Source organism: Hippocampus guttulatus, chromosome 4 (genome assembly GCF_054856545.1).
Source record: "Hippocampus guttulatus isolate MCC_2025c chromosome 4, RoL_Hgut_1.0, whole genome shotgun sequence".
Taxonomy (NCBI): Eukaryota; Metazoa; Chordata; class Actinopteri; order Syngnathiformes; family Syngnathidae; genus Hippocampus; species Hippocampus guttulatus.
Window position 1 is genome coordinate 23,579,728 of NC_141264.1, and position 14,912 is coordinate 23,594,639.

At 43.2% G+C, this 14,912-nt stretch overlaps 2 protein-coding genes across 2 annotated transcripts in view; both read right to left on the minus strand.

The window, feature by feature from the left end:
* nell2a (neural EGFL like 2a) overlaps positions 1-5,425 on the minus strand; it is a 78,362-nt gene extending 72,937 nt beyond the window's left edge. The window contains exons 1-2 of the mRNA XM_086109111.1: positions 5,042-5,425; positions 4,749-4,877 (exon numbers count right to left, since the gene is read on the minus strand). Coding sequence (XP_085965237.1) covers positions 4,749-4,877; positions 5,042-5,093 — 181 coding nt within the window. The 5' untranslated portion in view covers positions 5,094-5,425. The remainder of the gene's footprint in view (positions 1-4,748; positions 4,878-5,041) is intronic.
* A 6,521-nt stretch (positions 5,426-11,946) lies between these two features.
* LOC147206703 (prolactin-like) lies at positions 11,947-14,636 on the minus strand. The gene is made up of 5 exons (XM_086108513.1): positions 14,627-14,636; positions 14,384-14,556; positions 13,746-13,847; positions 13,033-13,236; positions 11,947-12,156 (listed from the first exon to the last, which is right to left on the minus strand). Exons 1-5 carry the CDS (start codon positions 14,634-14,636, stop codon positions 11,947-11,949), a joined length of 699 nt encoding a protein of 232 aa, XP_085964639.1.
* Between the last annotated feature and the right edge of the window lie 276 nt (positions 14,637-14,912).

Below are 14,912 nucleotides of genomic sequence, written 5' to 3' on the forward strand. Positions count from 1 at the left end.
GAGCGACACTGAAAAATAAATGGTGTTGGATTGACTGAACGTTATTTCAAGTGGCTGCACAAAATAAAATCATCTGGATACAGATACATTCTTAAGTGCATGTATAGTCCACTGGGGGAAGAAAAACCCCACATAATTAAATGGAGTCAAATCAATAATTGGTTGGGGTTTTTTTCAGTATTAATTTGCCAAGAGACTGTGGCTGGGGTTTTTTTTGCATTTGTAAGCGCCAACAAATGCAGTGCCCCGATTAATTGTCAGGTGCTTTATCCACATAAACAGAATTCAACTCCAACGGGACATCAACTGCATCTCCTCCCACATCAGCAACGACGGACCCCAAATAAGCACCCGATACTCTTGCTTATTGAGGTACGGCATTGCATTGTGTCAGGCAGCTCCAACAAATGCTGTGACCTAATTAATTGTCAGGTGCGTCATCCGCATGAGTGGAATGGAACTCAATTGGTACACCGACCGTAGCAACTCCGCATGGAGAGGGCAACCATTTTTTTTTTAAATCAGCACTACTGAGGGGAAACACAGAGCCACGCATTTCCTAACAAGATGCATGACAAAAATGTCATTTGAAATATAGACAATAGTGTGATTTTTTTTTTTGCCAGTAGTGTTCTCGTGCATAGAATTTGCCATTCAAGGATGGCACAAAACTACTTCACAGCAAACCCACATGAAGTGCAATACGTTATTTTCCGCACTTCTTCATCAACATCAACTCACTCAATTGTGTCATTTTATTCAGTTACTTTTTTTTTATTTTTTAATTGATCAAGCGGCCATTCTGGGTGTAGGCGCTGGCTAGTAGACACGCAAAAACATCATGTGTATTACTGCATGTCCTTTTTTTTTTTTTTTGCCTCCTCCTGCCTCCAGTCAGGACACGGAGATATCAGCCTTCCCTTAGGGCAGGCAGCATGCAGGCGTCACAGTGCCCGGCCATGGAAATGTTCTGGCTGCAATCTAATGAGCGCGGGAATGTCATCACGGGCACGTCTGCCGGTGCCGGCAGCCTCGAACATCCATACATGTTGAATCAGCACAGCTGCCAGACGGCGCTTCCTCTCCCATCCCTCTCGCCTGCTTTCTTCCTCCTTCAAGTCCCGTCCCGCTCGCTCGCTCGCTCGGCGTGTCTATTTTCATCACAAACACAAACGAAGGCCTCCCCCTCACCCCGCACCATTAAACTAAACGCAGACATCCCGAACGTCTGTCATAAATAAAAGGCTACCTTCTCATGTTTGGGTGTGTTCGTGAGGGCGGGGACATGCATAGAAAATGAGAATAAATGAGAATTATTTTTTGTAATAAAAGATAGGAGCAGCTTTCTTTGCCCTCCCCCTCGCAACCTGCATGGATAGAGCACTTGTGGTGACTGTTTTCCGTCTCCAAAGGGGACATCAAACAGGCCGCCTTCACAGAAATGGCTGGGGCCGCTCGGTTCCTCAGCGGCTGCAGATTAGAAGATATCAGCCGTGAAAGGAGGAAGACGGCAGACAAAATGACTGTCCCGGAAAAACATTCTCACTCCAAGCAGTCTACCTGGACATCTTTCTAGTGAACATCGACACAGCTCCGAAGGTCTAAAAAAAAGCCACGTTCTTCTTTACTTAAGCTGCTTTTGGCTGTTTTTTGACAGATAGCTATGTCTTTCTCATGATGGTCTCATTAGAAGATCAACCAAGGAGGTTTTCATCAGCACTGCTTCGTGCATCCTGTCAACTTATTATTATTATTATTTATTTTATTTTTTTAATATCCTGGGGGGTTTTTTCTAATGATGGATGATGCTGGCTCTCCAGGGAGATTACAATTCAATGCACACAGTGACAATGTCCTAATAAAGAACAGCACAGACATCCGCCAAGGTCGGCCAATCCTGATTTGCACTTGAATCCTAAGCAAAACCAATCATGCATCTTGGGCTCATACCGGAGCCACTGAAGTAAGTTGGAGAAAACTGGAGAGCAACTGACAAAAGAAAAACCACTGACATGTTACCAAAATGATCAAGAATGGCTATTTTCTAAAAGGCTCCTTTTTCTAGCAAGTCCAGGTTTTGTCCTTAAAAAAAAATGTCCAAATCTGTGTCTTGAGCATCTGTGGGTTCACAATGTTGTGTTGCTTTTGTCTCCCACAGTGCTGATATTAAACATAAGGACAGAAATGTAAATTGGATATCACACTATATAGAGGATTGCAACGGGTGGTACATGCAACCAAGTCAGACGATGGATGCTGCTTGTCGGGGATTTTAAAGGTAAGGTCTAAGAAATCCAATATATCAACCCAGCCTCATTATATTTTTTTGGCAGGTAACTATTGTATGATGAGATCCACCACAAACATCCGCCGAGCTCCGAATATGTCTGCCTGCACCTTGAGCAAGTCCACCAAAATCCCATTATACCACTTGCGCCACAACTTAGACCTGCTCCAAGCTCATCTAAAATGTCATCTCTTTTCTGCCACCAAATTGTCAGACACAAAAATAAAAAATTTAAATAGCCACGCCCCGCAAGTCCAAACGTGATTTCCCAAATTTTCAAAAACGGCATCGAAATGAAATTACATGGCGCGCGTTTGTGCCAATCAACAAAAATAGTTCTAAAAAAAAAACTTAGAAAGTTATGTTTGTGTCTGGTTTAGTCTAATGTGTGCTGCTGTAACCCAGATAAATTCACTGGAAAAGGGTTCTAACGATACCATCTCATCAGGGCTAGTTTCATTAGCCCTTCTATGGCGTTTTACATGGTCAGGCATTAAGTTAGCAAGCTTTTTTTTTTCCCCTAGCCTCCTACCGTGTTTTCATCCGAAGAACTAACCATGGAATTAGTTGGCTGGTCTCTCGATGTAATTGACAAAAATTTTCGACGGAAAGAGCGGGCAGTGGGGAGCCTGCTTGCCCTCCGGGGACACTTGCTGCCGGATACGCCCTGGATCCATGGAGGACGTGGAAGACATCTACATTATTGGCCTTTTGATAACAGGTATGCTGCTGTTTGGTGTTGGCAGCTTGCTGTTCTATCGCAAAATTCAACCGACGGGAGCAGCTCTATTGGAAGTGAAGAAGCTGCCGGTCACTCTGGATGGCTTGGCGCGAATGTCCAACACTCAGACTCAAGCGGTGACTGAGCTCAACCGCAATATTGTTGCGGTTTGGAGCGACTCCGCGCGATCGATAATACCATGGAGACGTTGGAATTTTCGCTTCGAAAAGGAATTGAGGATTGGCTGATCGGCGCCAGTGAGAGATACAGACCAAGGACTCTAGGCTGTCTGGAATTGTTGGCGGCCGTCTCTCCAAAACAAACAACGCTATCTGGCCTTTCCCGTGGATGGAAATACGCATGGAGTCTAGGGCCCCCACCACCAACCCCCCTCCTTCTCGGCCATGGACTGATAAGCCGGGACTGTCTTCATGATGAGCAGACCTCGACGAAGCAGCTATGACCTGTACACGCATACACACTAAACTGAGGCTCAGAGGGGATCGAGCCTTTTCTGTTGCTGGTCCCTCTCTCTGGAATGACCTCCCACTAAACATTCGGCAAGCCTCCTCGCTGCCCATCTTCAAAACCCTCCTCAAAACTCACTTGTATTCTTTGGCATTCGACTCAGCATGACTTAGATTTGTTCTTGGTTTTACTGTTTGGTGCTTTCTACCGCCTTTATTACCGATTTGTCTTACTGTTTATTGTGCATGTTAAATTGCTCCATGTACAGCACTTTGTATGCAGCGATGGCTGTTTGAAAGTGCTCTATAAATACTGTTGACTTGACTTGACTTGACTTGACACATACACAGCTGGACAACCACACGCGCATACACATCCTTGTTATCACCGTCTTCATCGCTCCGATTCTTTTTCCCCCCGTGACGTGGTTCGATGATACGGAGCGCAACGGTGACCGTGCGGCTGGTCATCGTCAGCCGCGTCGCGGTTACCCTGCCCTACCCCCCCCCCCCCTTCCCATTCATCCCCCCCCCCCCCCCCCCTTATACATGTTATGTCTTGTGACTTGTTGTAACTGTCTAATGCTTATTCATGTGCTAGGGTCTTTTTTATCCTGGACTTAAATTATCCTCGGAAGAGGATAGTTCGAGCGTGTTTTTTTTTTCCCTCTCCCTACCCAGCGTTTTTCCTTTCTGAATTCTGATTGTAATTTCCCCATTGCGGGACAAATAAAGGATATCTTATCTTATCTTATCTTATTCATACAGGGCAAAATGCAGTTTTAAAGACAGAACGTGTAATTCTCTTAGTCGTATGTTTTTGACAATAAACTTCATCTGTGGTGACAGCAAACAGTTTGACGCAAGCACAGTTAGATTTTTGAAGAAATGTTCACGATCAGACTAATAGGTAGTGAATACAGCCTCCAATATCCCTTCATGGGATGTACGATTGTCGAAGCCTTGTTGAAGGTCCACCTTCTCTGAGTTATGGGAAAGTATTTGGAACTGTACTTGACACCTTTCAAAGCACTGCCATTGCCTTGTAAAACATATGCAAGTAATAGCGAAAACACATTTTTCAGCAACTGTTCAGACAGCACACACACTGCACCAGTGGGTGACAACTGGGGGATGGATGCACGTTCCTCATCCCACCCACAACCCCCCCTTCGAAAACTGCAAATAATCCACATACTGGGGTGTGCCGGTAGAACAAAGTGAATTTAAAGGGCAGCAATGATTCAAACAGCAGCTTGTGGAGTTGCCATACCTTGGAAGTGGAACGCTCTTGATTCTCGATGGAAGCCTTGGACCTGACTGACTCCATCAAATCCATCTCTGGCCGTGAGTTCATCCAACACGCTGATGCGCAGAGCTGGGTCGACCCCAAATCCTTGCACTAATTTGTGGAAACACAAACGGTCATGGTTAGTGGTGGGAGTGGTTGGGGGGGGGGGGGGGGGGGGTGACTCAAAGAGGTCTTGCTGGACAAGCGCATAAAAACAACATATGAATTAATCATGTGAGGCAACATGGTTGGATGATCGATGGCGATGCCCTTACCTGAGCAAGCGCAGAATATGCAGACAACCAGAAATAGCTGTAACAATCCCATGGTGAATGTTTGTTTTAAAAAGGAAAAATTAGTCCATATTTTTGTCCACTTCCGACAGATAGAGCTCAATGCTGAGAATATTAGCGATCCAGGATTTTGAACGGGGGCATTATCCAAACTTTACATCCCCGGCGATGAGGAGGCGTTAACGCACACGCGCACATACACGCACGAAACAAAGATGGAAATCCAGTGTTGTTATTATTACTCCATGTAGGGTTTGCGGATGTGCACCATGAGCGCCGGCCGCCGGCACAGGTGGATGCTCGGAGGATGCACAAAAGGAAACGTGACGCTGCCCTTCCCCAGCTCAACAGACGGTCCTGCCGCGGCGCGGGAGGAAGGGGAGCTGCTGCCGCCCAGGGTGGAGGGGAGAGCGGGGAGGGAGGGCGGGAGAACTCCCACTGTCCTGGTAGGAAGACATGGAGGATAGTGGGGAAACCGCGCCACCTGGTGGTAGGACAATACAGAACACACGTCAATTTAGCGTGCCTCAGGGTACGCGGCCCCCCGCATACTCCCAATTCGGCACCCAAGGATTCGCGGATTTTGTTATTCATAATGAATACAAAAATGTTGGTTGCCCCCCCCCAAGGGACATTTTCCATGGAAATGTAATATTAAAGATTTTGTTTGACACATCCCCCTTCGCCCCTCAATGCATTTCAATGGCGGTCAAATACAGAATAAGCAAAGCTGATCAGCCCTTTCTTGATTAATTCTTTACATTTACCATTAATAACGATGAATAATTTGAAGCAAAACGAAGAAAGTAGGTTCCAAGGCAGTATGGAAGGGAGGCAGATAAGTCGTTTTAAGCCAACGATACATTAACAAAAAACAAGTGTGGCAAAAGGAAGGAAGGACGGTTGAAGGAGGGCTAAAAAGTAGGCTTCAGGAAGGAAACATCAATAAAAAGCTGGCCTGAGGGGAGGAAGAAAAGAAGAAATAAAGGACAGAACAAAGGAAAGAATTAAGGAAGGCTGAAAATTAGGTTTTAGCAAAGGAAAGGAATTGTGTAAGGAAGATTAAGAAGGAAGAAGAAAACAACATAGAAGGATGCACAATTAAAAAATAGGGATGACAGAAGGAAGGGTGGATGGAAGGAAATAAGGAAGGAAGGAAAAAGTGCGGAATTAAGAAAGGAAGAAGCAAAGGAAGGCAGAAAAGTGGTGTGTTGACTGCTCTCATACCAATCGCCTTATCCTGTTGATATCAAACTGTACACATAGAGGAGCATCACTTCGATGTCCTACAATATCAAATCTCATCTTTGTGTGATATAGTATCGAATTATATTATCTTTTTATATTATGTCTGGTCTTATCTTCCTTGTATCACATCGTATCATATTGTGTGTTATCTTGTCGGCTGCGCTGTATAAAATATTGTCTCTTCTTATCTCAGTTACCCTTTTTTACGATACTCGGAATTCCGCTGCCAGTGAACTACAAATGTGGGACTGGAGGAGCATCGGGCATGACAAGCGTGACGCCTTGCGATACAAGTTTTATTTGCTCCGTCACCAAGCGCTAAATTCAGAAGACTTTATCTCAAATCATTTTTCCCATATGAAATGAATGAAAATGCTACGAATCCATTTCAGCCTCCATCCCAAAAAAGCGTCTTGTACATCACCGAATCCTGTTGATCACGAGTGACTTCAAGGTGTCAACTGGATTCAACGGTGATGTGTGCCAGAGTGCCACAAATAGGGAAAAGCCAAGTCAAAGCAAAGATAATAGCAACGTAACATGTCAGCTGAAGTAGCCTATCTGATTATGTGTACCAGAAGCTGAATCTAGCAGTTCTTTCAAATAAGTATCATGCAAGTCACTTTGTTTTATGTTTAGTTTGACTGAAGACTTCAACTGGGAGTGACAGTAAACAGTTTGACGCAAGCACAGTTAGATTTTTGAAGAAATGTTCACGATCAGACTAATAGGGAGTGAATACACCCTCCAATATCCCTTCATGTGATGTACGATTGTCGAAGCCTTGTTGAAGGTCCGCCTTCTCTGAGTTATGGGAAAGTATTTGGATCTGTACTTGACACCTTTCAAAGCACTGCCATTGCCTTGTAAAACATATGCAAGTAATAGCGAAAACACATTTTTCAGCAACTGTTCAGACAGCACACACACTGCACCAGTGGGTGACAACTGGGGGATGGATGCACGTTCCTCATCCCACCCACAACCCCCCCTTCGAAAACTGCAAATAATCCACATACTGGGGTGTGCCGGTAGAACAAAGTGAATTTAAAGGGCAGCAATGATTCAAACAGCAGCTTGTGGAGTTGCCATACCTTGGAAGTGGAACGCTCTTGATTCTCTCTGGAAGCCTTGGACCTGACTAACTCCATCAAATCCATCTCTGGCCGGGAGTTCATCCAACACGCTGATGCGCAGAGCTGGGTCAACCCCAAATCCTTGCACTAATTTGTGGAAACACAAACGGTCATGGTTAGTGGTGGGAGTGGTTGGAGAGCGGGGGGGGGGGGGGGTGACTCAAAGAGGTCTTGCTGGACAAGCGCATAAAAACAACATATGAATTAATCATGTGAGGCAACATGGTTGGATGATCGATGGCGATGCCCTTACCTGAGCAAGCGCAGAATATGCAGACAACCAGAAATAGCTGTAACAATCCCATGGTGAATGTTTGTTTTAAAAAGGAAAAATTTTGTCAATATTTTTGTCCACTTCCGACAGACAGAGCTCAATGCTGAGAATATTAGTGATCCGGGATTTTGAACAGGGGCATTATCCAAACTTTACATCCCCGGCAATGAGGAGAGTAAACAGTTTGAAGCCTCTTTCTTGACGAATTGTTCGCTATCTGCTAAACCCCTGCGTGTTGTACTTGTCGTAATGTGATTTGAGGTGAGTTGGGTTCACTGCACCGAAAAATTGTCTGAACAACGGCTCGCGTCTTGAATAACTCGTAAAATAAATCGGATTGGTGAACGTTCCTCTCAACAACAAATTCATTCATGCAAATTGCAAATGTCCAGGAACAGCATACTGTATATTCTACAGAGTATATGTTGTACAAATACAATACATATGTGGCATATATGGCTGTTTCAATTAAAAACTGTAAATTGTCCATAGCTGTGAATGGGAGTGTCACTGGTCTACACTAGCCATGTGACTGACTGGCAACTAGAACAGGGTGAATCCCAGCCTCTCGCCCAAAGTCAGCTGGGATAGGCTCTGGCTCACCTGGGACCCCTTCAGAGAATAAATGTTATAAAAAATGTATTGCCTTTACCCCTTTGTGAAAGTATCTGCCTTTTCAAATGCCTGTCTAAGCGCACAGTGAAATTTTGCATGCTTAAGGTATGCCATCATTATTTTTGTCAACATCATCCTCTGTCAGCTGAGCTTTGTCTTTTTGAAACATGGCAATAAACAAGATTGGCTGCTCGGCTGCCTTTGTGGCTCACCCTCGTGAATTTATTTTTTATTTTTTTTAAATAGAGCTCGGATGCTTTGAATATTACTTCAGTCATTGTTGAAACTGCATCCTCCTCGACCATGGGAACACTTACCTTTCTGAAAGAGCCCTTGTGAAATTTCTTGCAAGGAAACACAATTTCACTTTGCCCAGCACGCAGATAAATTCTCTGCCAGATGGACGGGAACAGAAGTGTTTCTCTATAATGCTGTGTTCAGAGACTATCCTAAATTGACAACACACTTCAGCCAATCCCTGAATGACTTGGAAAGACTTTTGTTGGCTGTGCTGGCCTTGTTGAAGTGGCTTGTCAAGTGATGCTGGGGCCTGTTCCAGATCTCTTCATGTGTTCAGCTTTTTCCTTAGAACCCCCAAAGTATCAGCATTTGGATCTCCATCCCGCTCCACATTGTTTCCACTCATGCCAACATGTTCTGTGATCACTGTGTTTTAAAAATAGATGATACAAACGTGGAAGTATCTGTGGCTTCTTGCATTTATGTGGCGCCCCTACACATACATTATTAATACAATCACATTTTTTTTTCTATGTTCACCCAGGAAATGTAATTACTTTGTATTGCCCACAAGTTATTTCCTGGACAGCCATGGGGAAAATATTATGAGCTATTGAAGCAAGTCCCTAGCCAAGAATAAAAAGTAATAAGAGCACAAACCTTTACTCTTGACGAACGCAAACACTCTCGGTCTGGGGTCACCAATTTTTTCGAAACAGAGAACTACTGCTTGGGTGTAGATTAGTACGAAGCTATAATTACATTCAATAATATATTATTAATGATTAATGCCGTGACACTAATTAACATAAGTGGGACAGAAAATAGATGGGTGGATATTTATAACCATACAATAATTTTAATAATGATATAACATGGGATGAAATGATAAAGTCCCCTCACAGGTGAGCTAAAACAAGCCTGCTGGCTACTCCAGTCGTACTTGGGGGGCTACCTGGCACCATGCTGGTGACCCCTGCACTAAAGTCTCTCAAGGCATGGGCAGTTCATTTCACTTAACTGAGAAGTATTGCAGCTATACATACAACCATCTCCCTTTGTCCAAATATTCTTTAACCCCCTGAAAATAGAGGTACATAAAATGGCTGTCATTCCAAAATGGCAAATTCCATATTCAGAGTGAAGCACCTTAAAACCATGGATTTGAAATATATGGTGACTGTTGTAGTCTATTGAAGTGGTGTCTCAAGTTGAAATCATAAACAATACATTTAGACCTTGATGTGTGTTTAGTGCGAGAATATTGCTCAAAGTCATCGATAGTTTTGTCACAAAAAGCGCTGCATAAATGTACATTGTTATTCTTATTAACATTAACTTACATTATTTGTGTAGTTTGTTTACCATTATTAATATCCCACCGGCTATCCGTCAGCGCCATCTTGTGTTAAAGATGGTGGCTTACATTGGCCAAAGAGACTACAATGCAGTATTTTTGAAGATTGGTTAACCTATAATAGCATACGATAATTTTATTTTACATTGTATTTTAGTTGGTTTACTGACGTGCTTCTTATTTTTTTCGTACATCAATGGGCATGAATTTGTACTGCCTGTGTGTAAAATACAACGTGTATAAAAGTATGACATTAAAATGACAACCTCAGAATATTCGACACATGCTAAGTGACGGTATCCACCCTAAAAAAAACACCTTTTACCCATGATTGAAAAGCAACAACGGAGGGGTGAGTGAACATCAAGTGTTGCCTGGCGTGCTTCTCATCTTATAACGAAGCCCTTATTGAATATTACATTACATTTACTACCGATTCTTGTCTAAGTATGCACTTGAAATAAATAGCGTGATCGAAATTTATTATATAGATTTTCCGTACCGCCCCTATAAGAGCACTGGTATCGTCCGCTCCCCCTGAAACGTCACACACAACCTGGCGAACGTGTCTTTCGTTTCCTGCTCAAGTATCACTGACGCAGTTTTTATTGGAGCCTAACGCTTATAAGTGATGATATTAATGAGATATAAAAGTGCCGGTTTGTGTCATACAAACTGTCCCAAATGGAATATTCCAACATCTGGCGCGTTTGTTCATAAATTAGCATTGAGCTCGTTGGAGGAAAAAAAAAGAGCACCCAAAAATGTGTGCGCCATTACTATAACAACAGTAAGATGACGTGGTGGTCCCAAAAAAAAGAGAGACCCCTTGCAAAAATATATAAAAATTGCGGTATCTTGCCGTTTTTGCACGGGAATGGAAAACTTTGGGAGGGAACGCAAAGTTGTTGTTTTTTTGCTTCCATGTCACCTTAGGGGTGACACCACTCCTGGAATATTTATGACACACTTTGATCAGACTACATGTGATTCAAAATTATTTAGTCGTGCTGTCCAACAACAAATACCTGCGGATTTGGCTCTGTCACAGTTGAGGGTGTACCCCGCCGACTGCCCGAAGACAGCTGGGATCGGCTCCAACTCGCCTGTGACCCTCTTGTGTGGATTAGAAAACGGATAGACGGATGAAATATGTAAAAGCTTGTATGACTAACGTTTTTATTGTTTTCATGATTGCTTCCCTCTGGGTTCCCCTCCTCGATGAACGGACGGTCAACTCATGGCCAATCACTTATTCATCATTAGCAATTGTCATGGTCGTTACACTAATGTTTTCTAGATATAGACTCAATGAGACAAATGAGTCACTTTATTTATTTACTCTAGCGGAAAATCAGCCTACTTAATCTCTCATGTTGGACTAATTTTTTAAGTTCAATTGCGTTGCCTAAGCATTCAGTATCATTGTATTGTACGTGTATAATTTAAAAATATTAGTATCATGTGAACTTTTTTTCCAGACCCTAAAGCCAGTTACTATGGAATCCCATTCTGTTTGCAAAAGTGGATTTTTTTTCCCCTCCTGGTACAACTTCAGTTTGAGATTTTTAGATTTCCATCACATGCAACAGACTTAATGCAAGTGTTTCTCAAACGTCACCTATGAATGGGCTTGCGTGTGAAGGTGGCCCGACCGTCTTTGCTTTTATTTATTTTTTACTGGCGGAAAAGGTCTACTCAAACTGAAAGTTAAAAAAATCCACCAGTGGAAATGGGCTTCACTGTAAAAAAAAAAAACGGTATACATACAGTATATATATATATGTATATATATATATAATTGGTACCATGAAATGATCAACTAAATTCAAATTATGTTTACAAAAACAGACGCTCAGTTCCAGGAAGTTTGATTTCTCGTGAATTTTATGATTGCAAAACACTAGCTTACATGATTTCTACTCCATTTTTAAAAAAAAAGCTTTTTAGTACATTGCTCATAACCCAACCACGAACGAGGCTATACTAAAGGCGACTAGGAGCCGCATAACGCTATTTAACAGTCCAGACCTGGCAGGGTGGAGCACTGCAAAATGCGCAGGTAATTTTTGACCTTGTCAGAGTCTCGACGGAGGCAGTAGAGCAGGTCATTGCGGTCCAGCGAGCTCAGACTTCCTCTTTTGTAGAAGGAAAAGGCAGAAGAATGGAGTTCTCTCTCAGGCTGGACAAAAGCGACTGCGTTACCGAGCACTCCCTGAAGCTTCATCTAAAGGTTAGGGGGGAAAAAAATAAAAACATTTTACTCCAAATTATGAATACGAGTCAAGATCCACGAGGTCATGATTCTTTAAGGCTTCCCCGAGTGATAAGCACCGCCAAAAATATGTAATAGTATAGTTCAATACGTTTGCTTTTTAAAATTATCATTATTATCATGAAAACCTGATGTGCTAGAGAAAAGAAATTGAGGGCAGTTTCGGAAGTGGCGCAGAAAAAAATTCAGAAAAGTTGACTTGCATCTCTGCTTAAAAAAAGGGAAAACATTTGTTGACCATTGTTTAAGTGCTTTTTTATTTTCATTTTAAACAACCCTATTCAAAATGCAGTAGTGCAATCATAATGTATTTTTTTCCAGCTTAAAAAAAGTCTGCCTCTTCACTTTTAAGCTTTTTTAAATGCTTTTTCTTATACTTAATTTGGTGGTTCCCTAATTAATTTTTTTAAATTGAGCTTTATTTTTGACATTCATCTTCCGAACCGCTTTATCATCACGAGGGTCGCGGGGGGTGCTGGAGCCTATCCCAGCTGTCTTCGGGCAGTAGGCGGGGGACACCCTGAATCAGTTGCCAGCCAATCGCAGGGCACACAGAGACGAACAACCATGCACGCCCTTTGACAATTTTTTTGAAATAATTTTTATAATGTTTTTTTTTTTTCTTTTGCACTTAGCAACATTCATTGATACCCTGCTATTCGGGGTGCGGGAGGGGTGATGGTCCATTGTTATTCTAAATAAGACATCATGCAACCAAATATATGCAATTTCTTATTTGAAGGCACAGTACACTGATCAAAAACCTGAAGCACACCTCCCATCTCATGCTATCCAATACAAAGCAAAAGCGAAAGTCATCAAGCTCACCTTCTCTGCCATTTTTAGGACGCCGTCCCTCAGCTCTTGCATCACATCGCTCATCTCCAGAGCCTTGTTGGAGCTCAAGCGACTGAAGTCCCGCGCACGGTTCTTGTTCCTGTTCTGGTCCTGGCGCATGCTCTGGTGCAGTTGTGACAAGGGGTCCCCCCAGGCCCCCAGCAGCCTCAGGATCACCTCGGTCAGCTGCTCTCTCTGCACACACGGGAGGGAAGCTTCTATCGTTGAATGACAAATTTGAATCTTTGAAGCAGAATGAAGTTGGTATTGAGAGGAACTGAATGGAAAGGCGTCATGTTCTTTTGTTTTGGCATTAGTATACATCCATGCGAAATAGATTGCTCTGCTTGCCCACCTGAGAGCCCATCGCAGGACATTAATTGCTCCTTTTTTTTTCTATTACGACACATCCGAAGCCTGCTCGTACCTTAAATTTTTGTCTTTTGACACGCAACTTGAAAAATTCGCTTGAAGCACATGTATGTCAAGGCACCACCGTAGCCTACTTGCAAGAAATCTTGTTTTCGGTAGCGTGATACTAAATTTCCCCCACTGCATTCAAATTCCCTACTAAAAAGGTAAACTTCTATTATGTCAATTTCTGGTTCATTTCCGTTTTTCCAATTTTGGAAATGACAAGAATTTTGTAATCCTCTAAACAATGCACATGTTTGTGTGTGTGTGTATAGAGCGTGTGTACTCACGTCTAGATTTTTGGCATTCTGTTTGTCACCTGGTGTCATGATGTCATGCGTGTGGCATTTCCACTTTCTAAGCATGTTGCGGCTGGGGTACAAGTAGTGGTCCTGTTATAGGGAGGGAGGTTGGGGGACAAAGAGAGAAGAAAGAAGTCAGAGTGTTAGAGAGCGAGATGGAATGAGAAAGAGGGGGCAGAGTGGGGGAGTGAGAGAGAAAGAAAGAGACTCAATTTTCCATACATCCATTTTCCGATCTGCTTTGTCCTCACAAGGGTCACGAGGGGTGCTGGAGCGAGGGGAAACACACTGAACCGGTTGCCAGCCAATCGCAGGGCACACAGAGACGAATAATCAACCGCGCCCACACGCACACCTAGGGACAATTTCGAGTGTTCAATCAGCCTGCCGTGCATGTTTTTGGAATGTGGGAGCAAACCGGAGTACCCGGAGAAAAGCCACGCAGGCCCAGGGAGAACCCAGGGTGATGTGGCACAAAACAATTTATTGCATTCAAACTAAGAAAGAGAAACTCAAATTAAGTTCATTTTTGAAAGGTTGAAGTGCAATTTCGGCTCATCCCAAAATTTCATCCAAAAAGTAATCATCCCTAACATTGTGAGTCATGTCACTTTTGGTTGGCTCACAGTTTGCGAGTGCAGGTCACTGGAGATGCCGTGCATCCTGGACGACTGCTGCATGACGCGCTCAAAGAGGTCAGCCAAAGTGGGGACGTGGCAGCCGGCTTGTCCGTAGGCACAGATCGGGGCACTGGCCACGCTCAGGAAAAGATGCACCAGTGTCGCCACAGCAAAAGAAACTGCAGAGAGGACAGAAAGTAAACTTCAAACTCCACATTCAAAATGAGGTGTATTCCTAATAAATCCTACCTTTTGTCATGGTTCCTCCGTTTTGACAGCGGATGTTGTCTGGAGAGGTTGATTCAGTCAACGGTGCAATGACGACGCTGATTAGATCAACTCATTTATATCCTCGTTTAAAATGTAAACTGTCACGTGACTCGCCTATTTGTGCGCTTTGTAGACAACTCAGGCGGAAAACCGAAGACAACCACTGGTAATTTGTCCACTGGACTGCATTGGGCATTAGGGATAGATGCGTACATACGGATGTATATGGAGTTTATAAAAAGTCTACACACCCCTGCCCGAATGC

What these genes read in the sequence shown, in the direction of transcription:
- LOC147206703 (XM_086108513.1), bottom strand. An exon ending in AGAATGCCAAAAATCTAGAC is followed by an intron (nt 13,237 to 13,745) that starts GTGAGTACACAC and finishes CCGTGTGTGCAG; the next exon opens with AGAGAGCAGCTGACCGAGGT. An exon ending in TCCTAAAAATGGCAGAGAAG is followed by an intron (nt 12,157 to 13,032) that starts GTGAGCTTGATG and finishes CCTAACCTTTAG; the next exon opens with ATGAAGCTTCAGGGAGTGCT.